The 16,374-nt window shown below is 46.7% G+C and overlaps 1 protein-coding gene and 1 long non-coding RNA gene across 8 annotated transcripts in view; both read right to left on the bottom strand.

The window, feature by feature from the left end:
- Positions 1-3,419: 3,419 nt before the first annotated feature.
- Positions 3,420-7,428, bottom strand: LOC122468752. Its single transcript, XR_006293311.1, has 2 exons — positions 6,686-7,428; positions 3,420-3,520 (listed from the first exon to the last, which is right to left on the bottom strand). It is a non-coding gene; the product is annotated as an uncharacterized LOC122468752 (long non-coding RNA).
- Positions 7,429-9,076: 1,648 nt separating this feature from the next.
- INO80 (INO80 complex ATPase subunit) overlaps positions 9,077-16,374 on the bottom strand; it is a 139,256-nt gene continuing 131,958 nt past the window's right edge. For 2 of the 7 annotated variants that reach the window (XM_043555625.1, XM_043555622.1), the window contains 4 exons: positions 15,827-15,982; positions 15,375-15,534; positions 14,517-14,732; positions 11,009-12,603 (listed from right to left, as the gene is read on the bottom strand). In XM_043555625.1, the coding sequence (XP_043411560.1) occupies positions 12,386-12,603; positions 14,517-14,732; positions 15,375-15,534; positions 15,827-15,982 (750 nt within the window). In that variant the 3' untranslated portion in view covers positions 11,009-12,385. Of the gene's footprint in view, positions 9,399-11,008; positions 12,604-14,516; positions 14,733-15,374; positions 15,535-15,826; positions 15,983-16,374 lie in introns of those variants that run through there. The other 5 variants (XM_043555627.1, XM_043555623.1, XM_043555620.1 and 2 more) reach the window with 4 other exon arrangements.

The raw sequence follows: 16,374 nt of genomic DNA, 5'->3' as shown, positions 1-16,374 counted from the left end.
TTCATAAGTAAATAACTCAAATAGATAATAAAATGCAGATTTGAAAAAAAAAGGGGGGGGGGTGTCTATGCATTAAGACGTGGTGAAACAGCCCTGAGAGGTTAAGAGCACTTGTCCGGGTGGTGGGCTCCCTTTTCTACCCAGAGGAAAAGCTGGCCCTATGCCCAGGTAAACCAGAACATGAGCCTTGCAAACAGAAATAGGGGCCCTATCAATGCTCAGAATCTAATTTGAGGCATGAAGAAGGACATACCTGCCTTAAACCATTTCCCCATGGTATTTGAAATAGCAGCGCATGCCTTTGCCTGAAGTACAGTTTCTCTAAAGTCCCCTTGAAAACATTATTGTATGTGTGCAGGGGCGTTACCGTAATGTTATCATTTTATCACGTGAACCAAATGAAAGAGGGGGACATCTTGTAAGAAAGCTTTCATTTCTGGGAAGTATTTCTTACTGCTTTTGAGTTTTTTCCCTGAATTTCCCTAAGAAACATTTGCTTCTTTTATTAATAGCACTTACTATAATTATATATAAAAAGAACACATAATCACAGTGGAAGTTTGGAATATAGAATGGGAGGAAGCATTAAAAATTCATAATTCTGCCATCCAGGGAAGTTTACTTCCTTCTAGTCTAACCTCTTACTACTCTATTAAAAACCTTTATTATATATATAGGTAAGTGAAAAGACAAAATTGATGAAGTTCTACTACCTTGTGTCTACACCTTTTTGCCTAATTAACATTAAATTGTGAGGATTTTCCTATGTCCTCAAATATTTTTGAAAATATCATTGCTGATGGCTAATATTCCACCATATCAATGTACAAACATTTATATAACCAATCCTATAGTTTCCGTTCGAGTTGTTTCCAACCTTTTGCAAGGTTTGATTATGTTGCTATGAACCTCTTATTTTAATTGCATATAGCAGAAAATCCAGTCAAGTGGGCTTAATTTAGCCTAAGAGGAGTTATTGGCAAAACCCAGAATTAAAAGGAGCATCAGGGAAAGGCTCTCTCAGGGTTTCTGCTTCATTTCTGGCCTCTCCTTCAGGTTGGCTTCTTCTTAGCTCCTGGGGCAATAGGCTTTCAAGTTCACACCTGAGGAGGTGGGAGAACGGAGTGAGGGCTCAGGTCCTGTTTCCCTCTGGCCAATTTATGACAAGATAGCTAGGCAGGAGGGAAATAGGCTGATTGCCCTGGGGCTGGGGTCTGGCCCATCCTTGCCTAGGTCATGGTGGCAGGGTATGTATGTGGGGGTTAGGCCTACCCCTGTGGTTTTTGCACAAAAGCAGGAAGGGAAAATGCTGGCTAGGCAGCCAAAAATGTTCTCTGCAGCCTGGCTACTCAGATTGAGGTCTGTGAACCAGCAGGCTCCACATCATCTGGAACTAATTGGAAATGCAAAAATCTTAGGGACCTCCCCACACCTACTGAATGGCAGTCTGCATTTTAATAAGAGCCCCACTCAGGAGACTGCTCATTAAGACTGAAGAGCCCTGCCCTACAGCAAACTTGATTATCCCCTGAAAATAGATCTCTAAAAGTGGAGTGGCTGGGTCAAAGGATGTGGATATTTCTAAAAGTCACTTTACACTCCTACCCTGGGATCTGGGTATGTGAGTCCTAAGGCTTAAGCAATTTGGGAAAACCTCTCTTTAAGAAAAAGAATACAGGGGTGCCTAGGTGGCTCAGTCGGTTGGGTGTCCGACTTCAGCTCAGTCATGATCTCAGAGTTCTGTGAATTTGAGCCCCACCTAGGGCTCTGTGCTGACAGTTCAGAGCCTGGAACCTGCTTCAGAATCTGCGTCTCCCTCTCTCTCTGCCCCTCCCCTGCTTGCACTCTCTTCTCTCTCAAAAATAAACATTAGGAAAAAAAAAAAGTACAAAAGTAAATATTAAGAATAAAATCCTGAAAAATACTTCAAAATTATAATATTTAAAATTATCAATAGCTTGAAACATATGAAACTGCCATTATTTGTAGGTAAAAAAGTCACAAGTGGTTAACAAGCAATTTCACTTTTTCCCTATATTTTTGGCTGCATCCCCCCCACCCCCTCCCCTGCCCTACTTTAAAGCTTTATTGAAATGTAATTCACAAACCACACAACTCACCCTTTAAAGTGTAGAATTCAATGGCTCACAGAGGTATGCAATTACCATCACAGTCACCTCTGGAACACTTTCATTAGCCCAAAAAGAAACCTCACACCCTTTACCTGTTACCACCCAATCCCCCAGCCTTAGGCAACCGCTAAATCTGTCTCTATAGATTTGCCTATTCTGGAAATTTCACAATCATGTAATACATGATCTTTGGTATTTAGGTTCTTTCACTTAACGTAACGTTTTCAAGCTTCATCCAGGTTGTAGCATGTGTCAGCACTTCACTCTTTTTTATTGCTGGATAATAATGCACTGTATGGACATACCACATTGTATTTATCCATTCATCAGTTGATGGACATTTGGGTTGCTTCTACTTTTTTGCTATTTAAGAATAATGCTGCGGGGCGCCTGGGTGGCTCAGTCGGTTAAGCATCCGACTTCGGCTCAGTTCATGATCTCACGGTCCGTGAGTTCAAGCCCCGCGTCGGGCTCTGTGCTGACAGCTCAGAGCCTGGAGCCCGCTTCGGATTCTGTGTCTCCCTCTTTCTCTGCCCCTCCCCCGTTCATGCTCTGTCTCTCTCTGTCTCAAAAATAAATAAACGTTAAAAAAAAAAAAAAAGAATAATGCTGCTGTGAACCTTTGTGTATCGGTTTCGTGTGAATTTTTTCATTTCTCTTGGGTTTATACCTGGGAATGGAATTCCCAAGTATATTATTAGTCAGGGCTCTCCAGAGATACAGAACCAATAGGTTTATCTGTCTATCTATCTAGTTGACTAACCTACAGAGAGATAAATAAGATAGATCTAGCATAATTGGCTCGTGTGATTATGAAAGCTAACAAGTCCCAAGATCTGCAGGATAAGCCAGCAAGCTAAAACCCAGGAGAGCCAATGGTGGAGTCAGGTACAAGAGATAGCAGCAAGAGTGAACATTTCAGTTCCAGTCTGAAGGCAGGAGAAAGCCAACATTCCAGTTCAAAGGCAGTCAATCAGGATGAATTCTCACTTACTGGAGGGAGGGTGAGCCTTATTCTATGCAGGCCTGCAGCTGATTGAATGAGGCCCACCTACTGAGCAAGGGCAGTCTGCTTTACACAGTCTATTGACTTAAATGTTAATCTCACCCAAAAACACCCTCACAGGAACACCCAAATGTCAGGGTACTCTGTGGCCCAAACTGATACATAAAATCAACCATCATAGTAACTATGTTTAACTTTTTCAGGAATTGCCAAACTGTTTTCCAAAGTACCTGTAGCATTTTACTTTACCACCAACAATGAATGATTCCAGTTTCTCCATATTCTCATCACTTATTATTATCGGTTTTATTATAGTCATTGGGTATGGAGGGCTGCATATTCTTTGCCTTTTCAAGCAATAATGATATTGCAATTGCAGTTTCTATAGAAAAAATAGGAAGGAAATGTCTTTTTTATGGCATGTTTAATATACTTTTTTTTTTTTTTTTTATAGTTTTGGGTGTCCTATTGCTACCTCTGTAACTTTCTCAGAGATGCCTGTTCAGTATAGGCATCGCTCACTGATCTCAATAAACATGGTTTCCCATGGTCCAGTCAGCCAGGGCCTTACTGTTCTGGTGCCACCCACCATGCCTGTCCTTGGGGGGGCTTGTTGGCTGAGAAGCTGAGATCAAGGTGGAACAGTGTCTTGTTCAGATCATTCTCCTTGGAGTTAACAGTGGGATCTGAACACTAGATGAAGGCCAATGGTAGAGTTTTATTGGAGGTTGAAGAACAGTTCCAGGACCACCTCTTCCAAGTCAGAGGGGTTCTCCTAGGCTGAAGCAGTGCCCCATGCCATCTGTGCAAAAAAGGCCCACACAAAGTGAGGTGACCTGAGGCTTACACTACAGAATCTCACAGTAAATGAGCTTGTGATTCTACCAGGATTTGTAACAAAGCACATTTCCTTGTAACCTCCCCCAACTCCTGCAACTGTCATTTAAAAATAAATCTCAGCCGGGGCGCCTGGGTGGCTCAGTCGGTTGAGCATCTGACTCTCGGTTTCAGCTCAGGTCATGATCTCACGTTTTGTGAGCTGGAGCCCCACATGGGGCTCTAAGCTGACAGCACGGAGCCTGCTTGGGTTTCTCTCTCCCTATTTCTCTGCCCCTCCCTGGCTTGTGCTGTCTCGGTCTCTCTCAAAATAACTAAATAAACTTAAAAAAGATTTATAAAAAAAATCAATAAATCAATCTGATAGGAAAAGCTTAGAATCTCACTGTTTTATTTTGTATTTCTTTGCTTATTAATGAGGTTGAACATTTCCCTGTATGATTATTAACATTTGCACATGTGTGTGTACATTTTCTATGCATGTACAGGGTCCAGCACATAGAAGGTGCTTAATAAATAAATCTTTAATAAACGGTTTTGCCCATTTTCCTTTGGAGTGTTCCTTTGGAGTGTTAGTTTGGAGGACTAACAGCTGTCCATTCAAATCTGTTCTCTTCTTCTTAAATTGTATGGCAGCCTCCTTTGCAGTTAGGTGGGTCTTTGGGTCTAAAGTTTGTTCTGAGAATGTTAGACAAAGTGCTAGAAGCCACTTACGGGTCTAACCCTTAAGACAGCAGGTTAACCTCCTCCCCAGTCTTTCCCCATCAGCAGGTTAACCTCCTCCCCAGTCTTTCCCCATCATATGTGTTTGCAAACCAGCACTGACTGACCATGAAGATGAGGACAATGCATGGAGATGGCAAGAAACAGAATGAAAAGAACGTGGGACCTTAGTGTGTACAACAGATTGAAACTCTTATGTGAGAAAACTATGGATTTATAACTTACTTGAACAATTGCATGTGGGATCTGTTCTAGCAGTGTGTGCTACCCTAACTAACATAAGCAACAATACTATTTGGTCAGAGGATTTATGGCCAAACCAGTGGACATCTGCAATTAGTCCCTAGGGATGACCAGCCTGTTCCCATAAAGATGAGGCACAGGGGAGAGGAAGAGATCAGATCAGGTTCAATGACACTGGCCTTTGAGATCACCCATTTCATTTTCCCTGCTCTTCCTAACCTAGGATGACGGACTGTATTTCCTAACATTGCCTTCTGAGAGTGAGCTGCATCAATCTATTGCCTAGACCCCTTGGCAGAGCTGTTCCTTGTCATTTAAGTTAATCAGTACTTTTTTTTTTTTTCTTTTTAAGGGTAATTTAAAAAAGGGGGGAGGGGGTGCCTGGATGGCTCAGTTGGTTAAACATCTGACTCTTGATCTCGGCTCAGATCATGATCTCACAGTTCCTGAGATTGAGCCCTGGGGTCAGCTCTGCACTGACAGCACAGAGCCTGCATGAGATTCTCTTTCTTCTCTCTGCTCCTCTCCACTCTCTCTCAAAATAAATAAACATTAAAAAAAAAAAAAAAAGGAGAGAAAAAATACAGACAGCAAGCTTTAGTGAACTGGTTAAAAACCAGAACATGCTTATCTAAGACACTTGTCTTATCCAGAGCTCAGTTACTAGATAGAGGCCCTCGAGAGGGCCAGAAAACAGGCCAAACAGGAGGCATGTACTGAAGCTCAATTACATCATTCCTAGAAGACCCCACAATTCCTCCCTCAGAGTACTTTTCATTGGTTCAGAAGTTCCAAATCCGGTAAAATGGTTTCCAAGCCCTCCAGAATTTGGAAAAAGTTAGAAGAGAGAGGGCTACCTCATATGGGCACAAAAACAGTGAGGGGGCAGAGGCCATCTTCAAAGTAGACTTAAGAATTGTGCCAGTGTAGCTGTTGGTGCTATTTAATGTTGTGCACATGTTAGTCACTTTGCAGTGAGCCTGGGCACCAAGATCCTCACATGACCCAGGGCCTTGGGAAATGTTAAGACAGGTTTACTAGGTATGGTTTGTTTAAGCAGTGACATTAATAAAACCTTTTAAAAAGAGTTCTAGGGATGCCTGGGTGGCTGAGTTGGTTAAGCATCTGACTTCAGCTTAAGTTATGATCTCAGTTTGTGGGTTCAAGCCCTGCATTGGACTCTGCGCTGTTGTGCAGAGCCTGCTTGGGATCCTGTCTCCCCCTCTCTCTTAAAAATAAACAAACATTAAAATTTTTTTTTTATCTTGTTTTAAATGAGGTGCTTCTCACACCTGGGAAATGGGAAGGAAGCCCCTTCTCTCTTCTCTGGTAGAAGGAACAGCCATAGGTAGGCCTGATTTAGGGTGGGGTTTGTGGTTTGCGATGGTGGAGGAGGAGGTAAAACATTTGGAATGCTCCTGGCTATTCTCTCACAGAGCTGCTCTCTGGGGGATCACCAGCTGGGAATGGGGGAGCTTAGAAAAACTGCCATGGTCTCCTGTAACTTTCACAGGAGCTTCCTTTTTGCCTTGGGAATCCCCAAGGCTATGGAATCCCCAATTGCTATGGCCCAATCCCCAGTCCAGGTTGGACCCAGAGAGGCCACTCTAGCCCCTGGGGCCAGGCCTTCATTCTTGAGCTTCGGGTCCCAACACACAGAAATCCCATGGGAGAGCAGAGGCATGGGCCCTGCAGGGGTGCTCACAGGAGCACATTCTCCTGCCTTTTGGGAAGGAACTCTTACCTATGAGGAAGGAAAGAGTTGGGGGGCCTCTCTCTCTGGAATCCTGGTCTGTCTCCCCCAGGTGCCAGGAACTAGGAACCAAAGGCTCCATGAGAACTGTGAGAGACATCTTGAGCTTTGTGACTTCCTATGTCCAGTTCTGCTTTTACCTGGTGTCCTTGTTTTGATGACCAAGAAAACCCTTAACATAGAAAAAAGCAAGAGGTTTATCTTTGGCAGTATTTCTAGGAGAAAACCAGGGGTACATCCTCTTGCCATTATGGGGAGCGGGTGGTGGTGGAATGAGAGAGTGGGTGGTAGCAGTTTAAAATTTCAAATTTTAATTTCCATATCCAACATGGGGCTCAAACTCACAATCCCGAGATCAAGAGTTGCATGCTCTACTGACTGAGCCAGCCAGGCACCCCCAAGGTGGCAGTTTCAGAGAGGAAAGGGGAACCACCAAGTCTGTGGACCGGAAGCAAAGTAGAAATGGGAACACAGGAAGAGGCTGGGAGCCTGGTGATTAGTGAGACATCCAGCCCTTAACACCCAGGAAGTGGGCCTCAGGCATGTCTTCTCTCCTCCCTTTTCCTTCCACCATTTATACCCATCCCTGGTGACTGTTACCTGAGACTGGCATCTCCATAGCACTATTTGGCCCAGATGCTTGCGGGGTGACAAATGGGTGGGTCGTTCCCATGAGGGCTGAAATAGCCCAAGCTCCTGCCACCCCAGTCCTCAGGAGCCTCCACATAGGGGTCTTTCTGATCACCATTTGCCACCATAGATAGAGCAAGTGCCCATGCGCACAGTTTCAAGGCAGCCAGAGGCCCTGAGTTTTCTGCAACAGACTCTGCCCTCCACACACCTGTCCCATCTAAGTTGTCTAAACGAGCATTGTGAAGATGCTCGTGGGCAGCCAGCACTGACCACAGCTGCCTCCCAAATCACACGGCTTCACCACAAGCCAGGGGTCCGGTCTCTAAGAAGCTTGGGGGAGCGGCCAAATTTCCCCACACCCTTGAGAAGGGTTTAGCAATGAGCTAAGAAAGCTAACTGACCCTGAGGAGTCTGGTGGCCATGACAAGAAAGGCAGCAGAAAGTGAGCCTAGGGATCACAGACACACCAGTAGCTGCCAGCAACTAAAGAGGCTACATCTTGGGGCGCCTGGGTGGCTCAGTCGGTTAAGCGACCAACTTCGGCTCAGGTCATGAGCTCAAGGCTTGTGGGTTCGAGCCCTGCCTCGGGCTCTGTGCTGACAGCTTCGAGTCTGGAGGCTGCTTCGGATTCTTTGTCTCCCTCTCTCTCTGCCCCTCCCCTACTCGCATTCTTTCTCTCTCTCTCAAAAATAAATATTAAAAAAATTTTTGTTTTTTAAATAAAGAGGCTACCTCTGGCTGGAAGCCACACCAGACAGAGGAAGAGCAGCAGATGAGACCTCTCATACCTAACATGTTTAACAGAGGTGCTACCTAGAGGGGAAGTGTGTTAGAGAAGATCATGAATTAACAGTTAAAAAAATACAAAACACTGGAGAAAACGCATATGAGACTGAATTTTCCTGGAAATATTAGGATTTCATTTTCTGTCATTAGGTGGATGAGGCGGAATAAGAGAAAAACAAAGCTGTTATTTCCTTCACAAGGTTTCCTGGCTGGGGTGGCAACACACAGAGGTGGCTTACTTGGGACTGGCAGAGGTGGAACGTGCTCTAAGGCCCGTTATTCCAGGTGTGGTCCAAGGACTGGCAGCATGGCCATCACCTGGGATGTAGTAGAAATGCAGTCGACTGTAGGTCTCATCTTGGACTTTCTAAAACTCAATCTGCATTTCAAGATCCCAAGGTGATTCATGCATATTAAGTTTGAGGAAAAACTGCCTTAAGGGATGATCCAGGTTTCAAATCCTTTTCTTTCCCTAATAGTTGAACTCCACACTGTACTGGTTAATTTGGGTGGCCATGCTGCTTTACTCCTCACTCACAGCAGCCCTTGAGGCACATCTGGGGATCTCTAAAACTTTGAGACCCGCTAAAACCTACTATCTCACCTCAGCTCCCTGTTTGGCATTGACAGGAGCTAAAGAGATCTCTAATAACAGATGGTCTGCTGCAAGGGGCACAGGTGAGGGCATGTGGACTGTACTTGCAAGCCAGCATGGCTTTCTGATGGAACATGCTGCCAGACATCAGGGCAAGGCTGTGAAGAACCCCGCTCACTGCTCAGTCGGCATTGCCCTGCCTCCTGCCCAGCCCAACCTCAGGACCACAGACACAAACAAGCCTTGGGTATGTCTCCAGAGTCCTGGGTGCCTCAACAAGTCCCTACACACAGAAACAGGGATAGTAAGCCCACTGCACACCCTCCATTTCCAGGGCTGTTCATACAGACTCATGGTCTTAAAATTCACTCACCTGGGGTCCTCAGAGCTGGCTCATGTGGCAAAGTGACCTCGGCCAAAGAGACAGCCCTCACTGTGATCCACACCAGATCTGGACTCTAGGGCCTGGGCTTCTAGGCTTCCTGAGGGATGCTTCTTTTAGCAGGCAAGAGCCCTCCCCCAGCCTTTTTCCATTTTAGGGTACTGGCTCCCTGGGTTCCTGAGAGCTGGGCTCTCTCACATGGAAGATGTACAAGTCTTCAGAAAGTGGGTAGACAGAGCATGAGTCATAACTTGGGGACTGGTTAATGAGCTTGGAGTCTTCACTTTTTAGGTTCCAGTTTCATCCATCTATCCTCAGGGAAGGGAGAGACAGGTGAGGAGGAACATTAGGGCTGTGAGTGTTTCTCATTATGAAATGTTAGCTGTGTTTCTTTAGGGACTGGATTAAAAATCGGTGAAAGGGGAGTATGGCAGCATGTTTGGGAATCGAGAAGATTAGAGGTCTCTAATCCAAATCTTACATGTTTTTTCAGGCAAGGGCAACTAGCCTACCACATCTGGAAGAAGCTGTGAGAGAACCTGAGTTGTCATGTCTCCAGAGAGGTGACCACTGCCAACCTTGGCAAGGCTCCAGCAGGAATGTCATTGGGGGCCTTGCTGAGAACTGGAGAGGACCATCCTAGTGGGCTTGCTGACCAGAAGCCACAGCGGTGACAACAAGAGACCACCGGTTAATTGGGAAACTGATGCTGGTTTGTTCTGTGTGAAGCATTGGTCAAAGTTACCAGCAGGGAAAACAAGAGGGAGCATACACAACAGTGCTACTTGAGATCAACAAAACGAAAAGGCTGATCCAGTAACTGGGTAAGCAGCAGCTGCTCAGTACCCAGCCCTCTGCAATCAAGGGTGTGCAGGGTGAGCCAAGGCTCGGGAGGCCACACGGCCAGCACACTTGGGAACAGCACGAGCCCTACTCAGAGGTGATGCAAGAGCATATCAGTGTTTTAGCTCAGTCAGAGAAACACCAACTGCCAGTCGAGGCTGGGCACTTGCTCTTTTACCAACTGATGAGAGAAGTAAGTTTTCAAAGCCTGGATGTCTTTGGAATCATTGAAACATATTTCACTCTATTTTCTTTCATGATTCTTACAAACACGGCTAACTCTGAGAACATGGGAATTCCATTCACAGTTTGCAGTATTCACAGTCTGTTAGTATTTCTGCTAACAGATCTATAGATTGTGTACTGGAACTGCCAATGGGCTGGTTTCTGGGGTTTATATACGTATTTTTGTACACATGCCACAGTTTTGGATATTGGGACCATAAACTTGTTCCTATTAGCTGGATATTTTACACATTACACACTGCCAGGATCATCTCTCACTTGCGGTTTTTGGAGCAAGAACCTGCCGGTATTAAGATTGCCACCACGAAACTACCTGATGGTGGACCAGGCCAAGCCGTCCACACCTGAGTCTTAATAGTCTAGGTCCTGAGTCATAATGAGTTCACCCTCCAAGGGCCTCAGCATGCCAGGCACTGGTCAAGCCTCCTCTCTGATGGCTGGAGGCAAATTCCTAAGCCTGATTAAAAATGCCACTGGTGATGGGGCACCTGGGTGGCTCAGTCGGTTGAGCGTCCGACTTCAGCTCAGGTCATGATCTCACGGTTTGTGGGTTCAAGCCCTGCATCAGGCTCTGTACTGACAGCTCAGAGCCTGGAGCCTGCTTCGGATTCTGTGTCTCCTTCTCTCTCTGCCCCTCCCCCACTTGTGCTCTGTTTCTCAAAAATAAATATATGTAAAAAAAAAATTTTTTTTTAAATTGTCCCAATGACGACCTGTCCTCTCCAACCACAGGAAGGATGTTGGGGCTCTGTGTCCCCTTTACCCAGTCACATTCCTCTAAGAACCCTACTGTGCCCCGAGGCAGCTGCAAAGACCACAGACATCCTGATTTACATAAAATTATCTCACTCCATTTTATTTAAGATTTTTTTTCTCCAGTTAGTAAAAGAAAGATGTGTCTCTCTTTGTACATATATACAAGTTCAGTTATAAAAATAGACAGCACATTCAAAGAGAAAAAAGGCTTGGCATTTTTCTGATTCCCTCTAAATAGCTTCTGTACACAAGAGTCTGGGTTTGGGCAGGGGAATCTCAATGATTTAAATTAAATGATTCCCCTACCAACCCTACTCCAAAAAAAAGTTTTAAAAATCAATCTGTCTAAACTCAATTCCGCGATTTTCAGGTGTGCAAATTAGAGGCTGGCCCTCCCGGAAGCACCCGCTCCACCAGGGACATCAGGCTGGGGGCAGGCAGGAACACCTCCCATGCAAACACCACCCCTTTGCCTCTCTGGGGGGAAGCAAGCTCAGGCGGGTGGGGCTAGGGCCGGGAGGGTTGGTGCTGAGCTTTGCCCTTTCTCCATCCTCTCCACCTCACTCCTGCTGTCCCTTCCTTTCTCAGTGCAATACAGACAGTGCATACAGCCAAGCAGGGGGCTGAAGGGCAGGGGTGGGGAGACTGTGCATTCAGGAAGGGCAAGGGGAGTTGCAAGAGGGGCAGTGAGGATGTCCTGCTGATTGAGGTGGCTCCTGGTCTCTTTACTGGCTTCTGGGAGTCCTGGGGTGGAAGCTGCTGCTACAGTTGCTGGTGGGACCTGAAGGTTCTCTGGCGTGAACCATGCAGGACAGGGGAGGAAATGCTGGGAAAACAAGTGCCTCCGGCATGCCTCCTCTAGCCTCTGTCACCCTCACAAGCCACTACCTTCTCGCACTCAATGTTCTCTTCAGTGCTGACACTCTGGCAAATGGGGTCTGGAGACATGGGGAGCTGCCCAAAGACTGAGGATGCCAGATACAGGATTTCCTCCCTTCTTAGCCCTACAGGAAATCACAGCCCTAAGAGTGGTCTCCACTATGGAAGGTTCTTCACAGCACTTGCACAGCTTTTGCAAGGGACACGGCCAGAGCCCAAGAGTGAATGGGGATGGAGACTGTGTGCCTGAGCATCTAAAGGGGATCTATGTCAGGCTCTTCCCCAGTGCGAGGTTTAAGACGTGGCTGTAAAGTCCATTTGAGATGCTGCAGGGCCGATCTCTGTCCTTGGGCCTTCTTCCTATAGGCCACCCCATAGCACTCCTCTTGAGACACAGGTGAGAAAAGTGCTCACACCAAGCACCTGCCTGTCCTTCCCTTGCTGCAACTGGTCATCTCTGCCCTCTGACCTGGGATGTAAGATGCTGCACTGGGCAAGCCATCCAAAGACCACTTGCGGGCCAGGACTCTAGCCCCTCGTTTGGTTGAAAGAAGCTAGGGGGTTCAGGTAGTTACCGTCCTCCAGAGGGGTTGGTGCCTTTGCCCTGTTTCCGGACCAGGGAATCTGGGGCTAGGCTGCTGGTCAAGTGGAGGCTCTTGGGAGTCCCGGGAACATTATTTCCTTTGCTTAAAGGGGAACTCAAGGGAGAAGAGGCGCTTGAAGGTCCAAAGTCAGCAAGGCCAGCAGGCCGAACAAGGGACGTCTGCAGAGGACTGCTGGCCGAGATTCCTGTGGGAATGGAGAAAGAGACAAGTAGTGTATAGGTAGCTGGCCTGTCTGAGCTGCCCTGGTGCCTGACCTTGGTTAGTCTGGGCTGGAGGTGAGGCTGTGGAGGACCCCTCTCCCTGCCACTCCTTGCCAACCTCTTCTTAGCACAACCTCTTACTTGCTTTCCTGTCAACTGTCTTTTCAGTAAGAGGGATGTGTTTTTAAGAGAAAAATGATACCTACCCAGCCTTCTCCACATCATCTCATCCACAAGGACAAGATGTCTCCTTGGTGCTCAAGGACGTAGCACACATTACACAATTCGGGCAAACCAAGGCTACAGGATGGTATGTAACTTCCTAGGTGCTAATGTATTCTCTTACACATTCCTTCTTCCTTCTTGGGACACCGCTTGTGAATAGCTACTTCTTTCTTAACTTCACAAGATGTCCTCTACTCCCCCAAGACTTGCAGTTTCAAGGACCCAGTTGAAACTGCTCCTCTTGAGTGATGGTTCCGTGGGTGACAACTCTTTTTCCTTCATATGAGCCAAATCCACTTACACCTGATAACACAGTATCTAATATGTGTCAATTGTTTCTTGTGGACTCATTTTACTTTCCTAAAAAAGCGTATTAAGCACTCGGTGGGCAGACGGCTGTCTCTTCCTATCCACAGTGGAGCTGCAGGAGATCTGTGAATCAGTCCATTCCCAGTTACTAAGCACTGTTGTTTTTCTTGTGAACTCTGCCTCTGCTGCCTCATTTACCCCTCCTGCCTCTTCTCAGACCAGGTCTCCAGAAGGAAGTCTGATGGGTGTTATGCTCTGCCCATCTGTGGGTGAGACAGCCTGCCATGGCAGCCTTGGCTGCTGGTATGACTGTTGTTTTTCAAGGATGTGATGAGCTGGCAAAAGGTTAAGAAATGCTGGACTAGCCTATTATACTTCATATTTGTTGAATGAAGAAAATACGTGAAAGCAGAGATTCCTGCAGGAGGAGGAAGTGGGGGAGGGCAGCTAACACTCACTAATAAGCTAATGCCCGTAGCTGCTACAACAACACTATCAGCTAAACATGAAGCCTAGGTTGTGACTGGGGAGAGAGGTCAAGCAGTCAGTCATAGATGTCCTACCAGCTGTGGTTATAATCATCCTCCACGTGTCATGCTCACCACAGCCACTTTCTTTCTCACTCTTTCCAGAGCCCCTCATCACACACTTCTTAAGCCCATCCCCACCAGGTCTTGCCCTGTTTTTCCACTCTTGACTGCTACTGCTCCTCTTAAGCACAGCCTGACTGACCTGCTTTGTGACCCCTGATAGGCCCAAATCTTTGTCATCCTTCTTTCTGAATTACAGATTGGCAACTTCATATTCAGGCCCATGGCTCCTCCTTTTTCCGGGCTACAACTACAATGAAGGCCTCCCCTCTTTTGTCACTCAGTACAAGCATACTGCTGTGCACTGCTGTTTAAATGTATTCCATGGAAAACTTCCCTTCTCACTTCTACCGTAGACTCCAGAGTGGGGTCCATGCACACGAAGCACGAGTGATGGAGCACACATACTTAGGTAAATGTTAACTATGCTAGCCTGGACTACTGAAACGTGAAATGCTGGTCTTGGGGAAAAAAAATGAGCTCTCAAAGCAGGAAGAATTCTGATGGTTTAAAATTGTATAGTCCAGAAATACAACTCTCTCCTTTCATAGTTACTTCCACTTCAAAGGTGAAACTGTACTAAGTCACAAGGGCAAGGGGAGAGTCAGGACTGCTCAGTGCAGAAGCAGAACCCAAGGTGGCCTTTGGGAAGGAGCTTTCTGGCCTGGGAGTGCCCTACCTGCTCTCCCAGCAGAATGCTTAATAGACCCTCCAGACTGGCCCTCACCAGAATGGAGCCTGCAGCTCACCCTTGCCCCCTGAGGCCTCCGCACCTTTAGACACGTTGTACCCGTATGCAGCATAGGCAGCTGCGGACGCTGCCGCAGCCCCTGCTTTGGCTCCTGCCATAGCGGCAGCACTGCCTGCAGTGGACTTCCGGCTCCGGCCTTTCCCTGCTCCTTTGGCTGTGCTTCCTGAACCTTTGGGGCGGCCTCGGCTTCGCGCTGAGTGACCACGTCCTGCGGCTGGCATTTCCTGAATGGAAATTCCTGTGGGAACAAATGGACCAAGAGGTAAAAAAGTCAACATGTGATGTTAACAGAATTTTCCCCTAACAGGGAGGGCTGGCTCTTAGGGTATCTCAGGACTTCCAGGGAGGTCTCTGTCCCCATTTAGTGGCTGGGCCAAGGAGTCACAGAGTTAGTAAGAATTCTAAACAGCTAAAACTAGTTCATTACTAAATGAACCTCAGGGGCGTGCTCTCTGTGATTCATGTGCACACCTCAACATGCTCCTGCCCTGGAGAGTCAACTTTTACTCCCAAGATTTAAATCTAGAACTCCTCGAGAAACAGCAACAACACTGGGCCCCACAGAACCAACACTGGAAAGGCCCAGAAAAGCAAACTTTAATTAAAAACTAACAAAAATGAAGGTGAAATATGAAAGATAGGGCTGACTAGAAAACAAACAAGTCTGAAATCTTTATCAAGTTCTTTCTCACTTTCAGTTGACAGGGCTAATGAAAGAATGAGCCTGTAAGTTTTTGTTTTTACTCCACTCGACTCTTCTTTACACAGTAGAAAATGCCATGATCTCAGACAGAACTGGGACTTTGGCCAGCACCAAACCAATGCTTCTCCTGAGGCAGAGGACCAGGCCCAAGCTATATAAGACAGCAGGATCACTCACCATTCACGGTGTCTGAAACGGAGCCCGTTATGGAAGCGGGAGAGTTGGTAGCTCGAGACTGGGGGGCTGAAGAGGCTGGGTCATCCACGATCACCAGCATATCACTGCTGCTCTCATCGGGGGGGATAGAGCCAGTGTGCAGTTCACTGCTGATGGAGATCTGGAGGAAGAAGGATCGAGATCACCACCATTCCTGGTACCCACAGCCCATGGCCCTTGTACCCACGTGAGGATGTGATTCTTAGGCTATTTCTCTCCTTCCCGGCTTCACTCCAGAGGGTGAAATCCCCTGCCTTGGCTCCAGAGAAGCCAGCTTGTCCTCATTTCCTTTCCTCCTTACGGATTCCATGTACAGCCCCCTTCCCCAAGGCAGGAGAACTCCAGGAGAAGCAAAGGCTACAATGTCAGGATGCAGTCTCTACTGCTGTGAAGGCATCTAAAAGGAGCCTCACCTCACTGAAAGGGCTGGGCATGGCCGAGTCCACACTAATGAAGGAGTCGTCCCCGTCAGCAGAAAGGTTGGAGTTATCAGCCGAGGGAACAAATGGAATTACTAGGTTCACACCCTCTTTTCTCCTTTTCCCATCCAATTCATCTTCCTTTTTCTTCTGGGAACACACAAATGAACAAATATGGAAAAAGCATGAAGACAGGCATCAAAAAGAAAAGCTGAGTTGGAAAAGAAAGTGAGGATAGAAACCTCTCTGTAAACTTCCAGGTTTTGTTTTTTGTTTTCAATTAGCATACTTTTAAGGAAAGAAAAAACTCCTATGGAAGGAGGAAAGAACAGCTCAAGAAGAGTTTATGTATATTCTACCCCAATAATACGGAGTTGAGAAGTAGGCCAGTCACACTGAATCAGAGCCGCACTAAGCCTCACCCATGGTCAGCTTCCGGCATGTCCAAGCTGTAGCACTTAGAGGGGTTGAACAGACTCAGTCCTACAAGAGGGAGGCCAGTGCCTTTAGTGTATTTTCTGCACATCTGTTTTTACTCTGCC

Source organism: Prionailurus bengalensis, chromosome B3, assembly GCF_016509475.1.
Source record: "Prionailurus bengalensis isolate Pbe53 chromosome B3, Fcat_Pben_1.1_paternal_pri, whole genome shotgun sequence".
NCBI lineage: Eukaryota > Metazoa > Chordata > Mammalia > Carnivora > Felidae > Prionailurus > Prionailurus bengalensis.
Note: the sequence above shows the minus strand (reverse complement) of the source record. Positions and strands in the feature narration are given on the sequence as shown.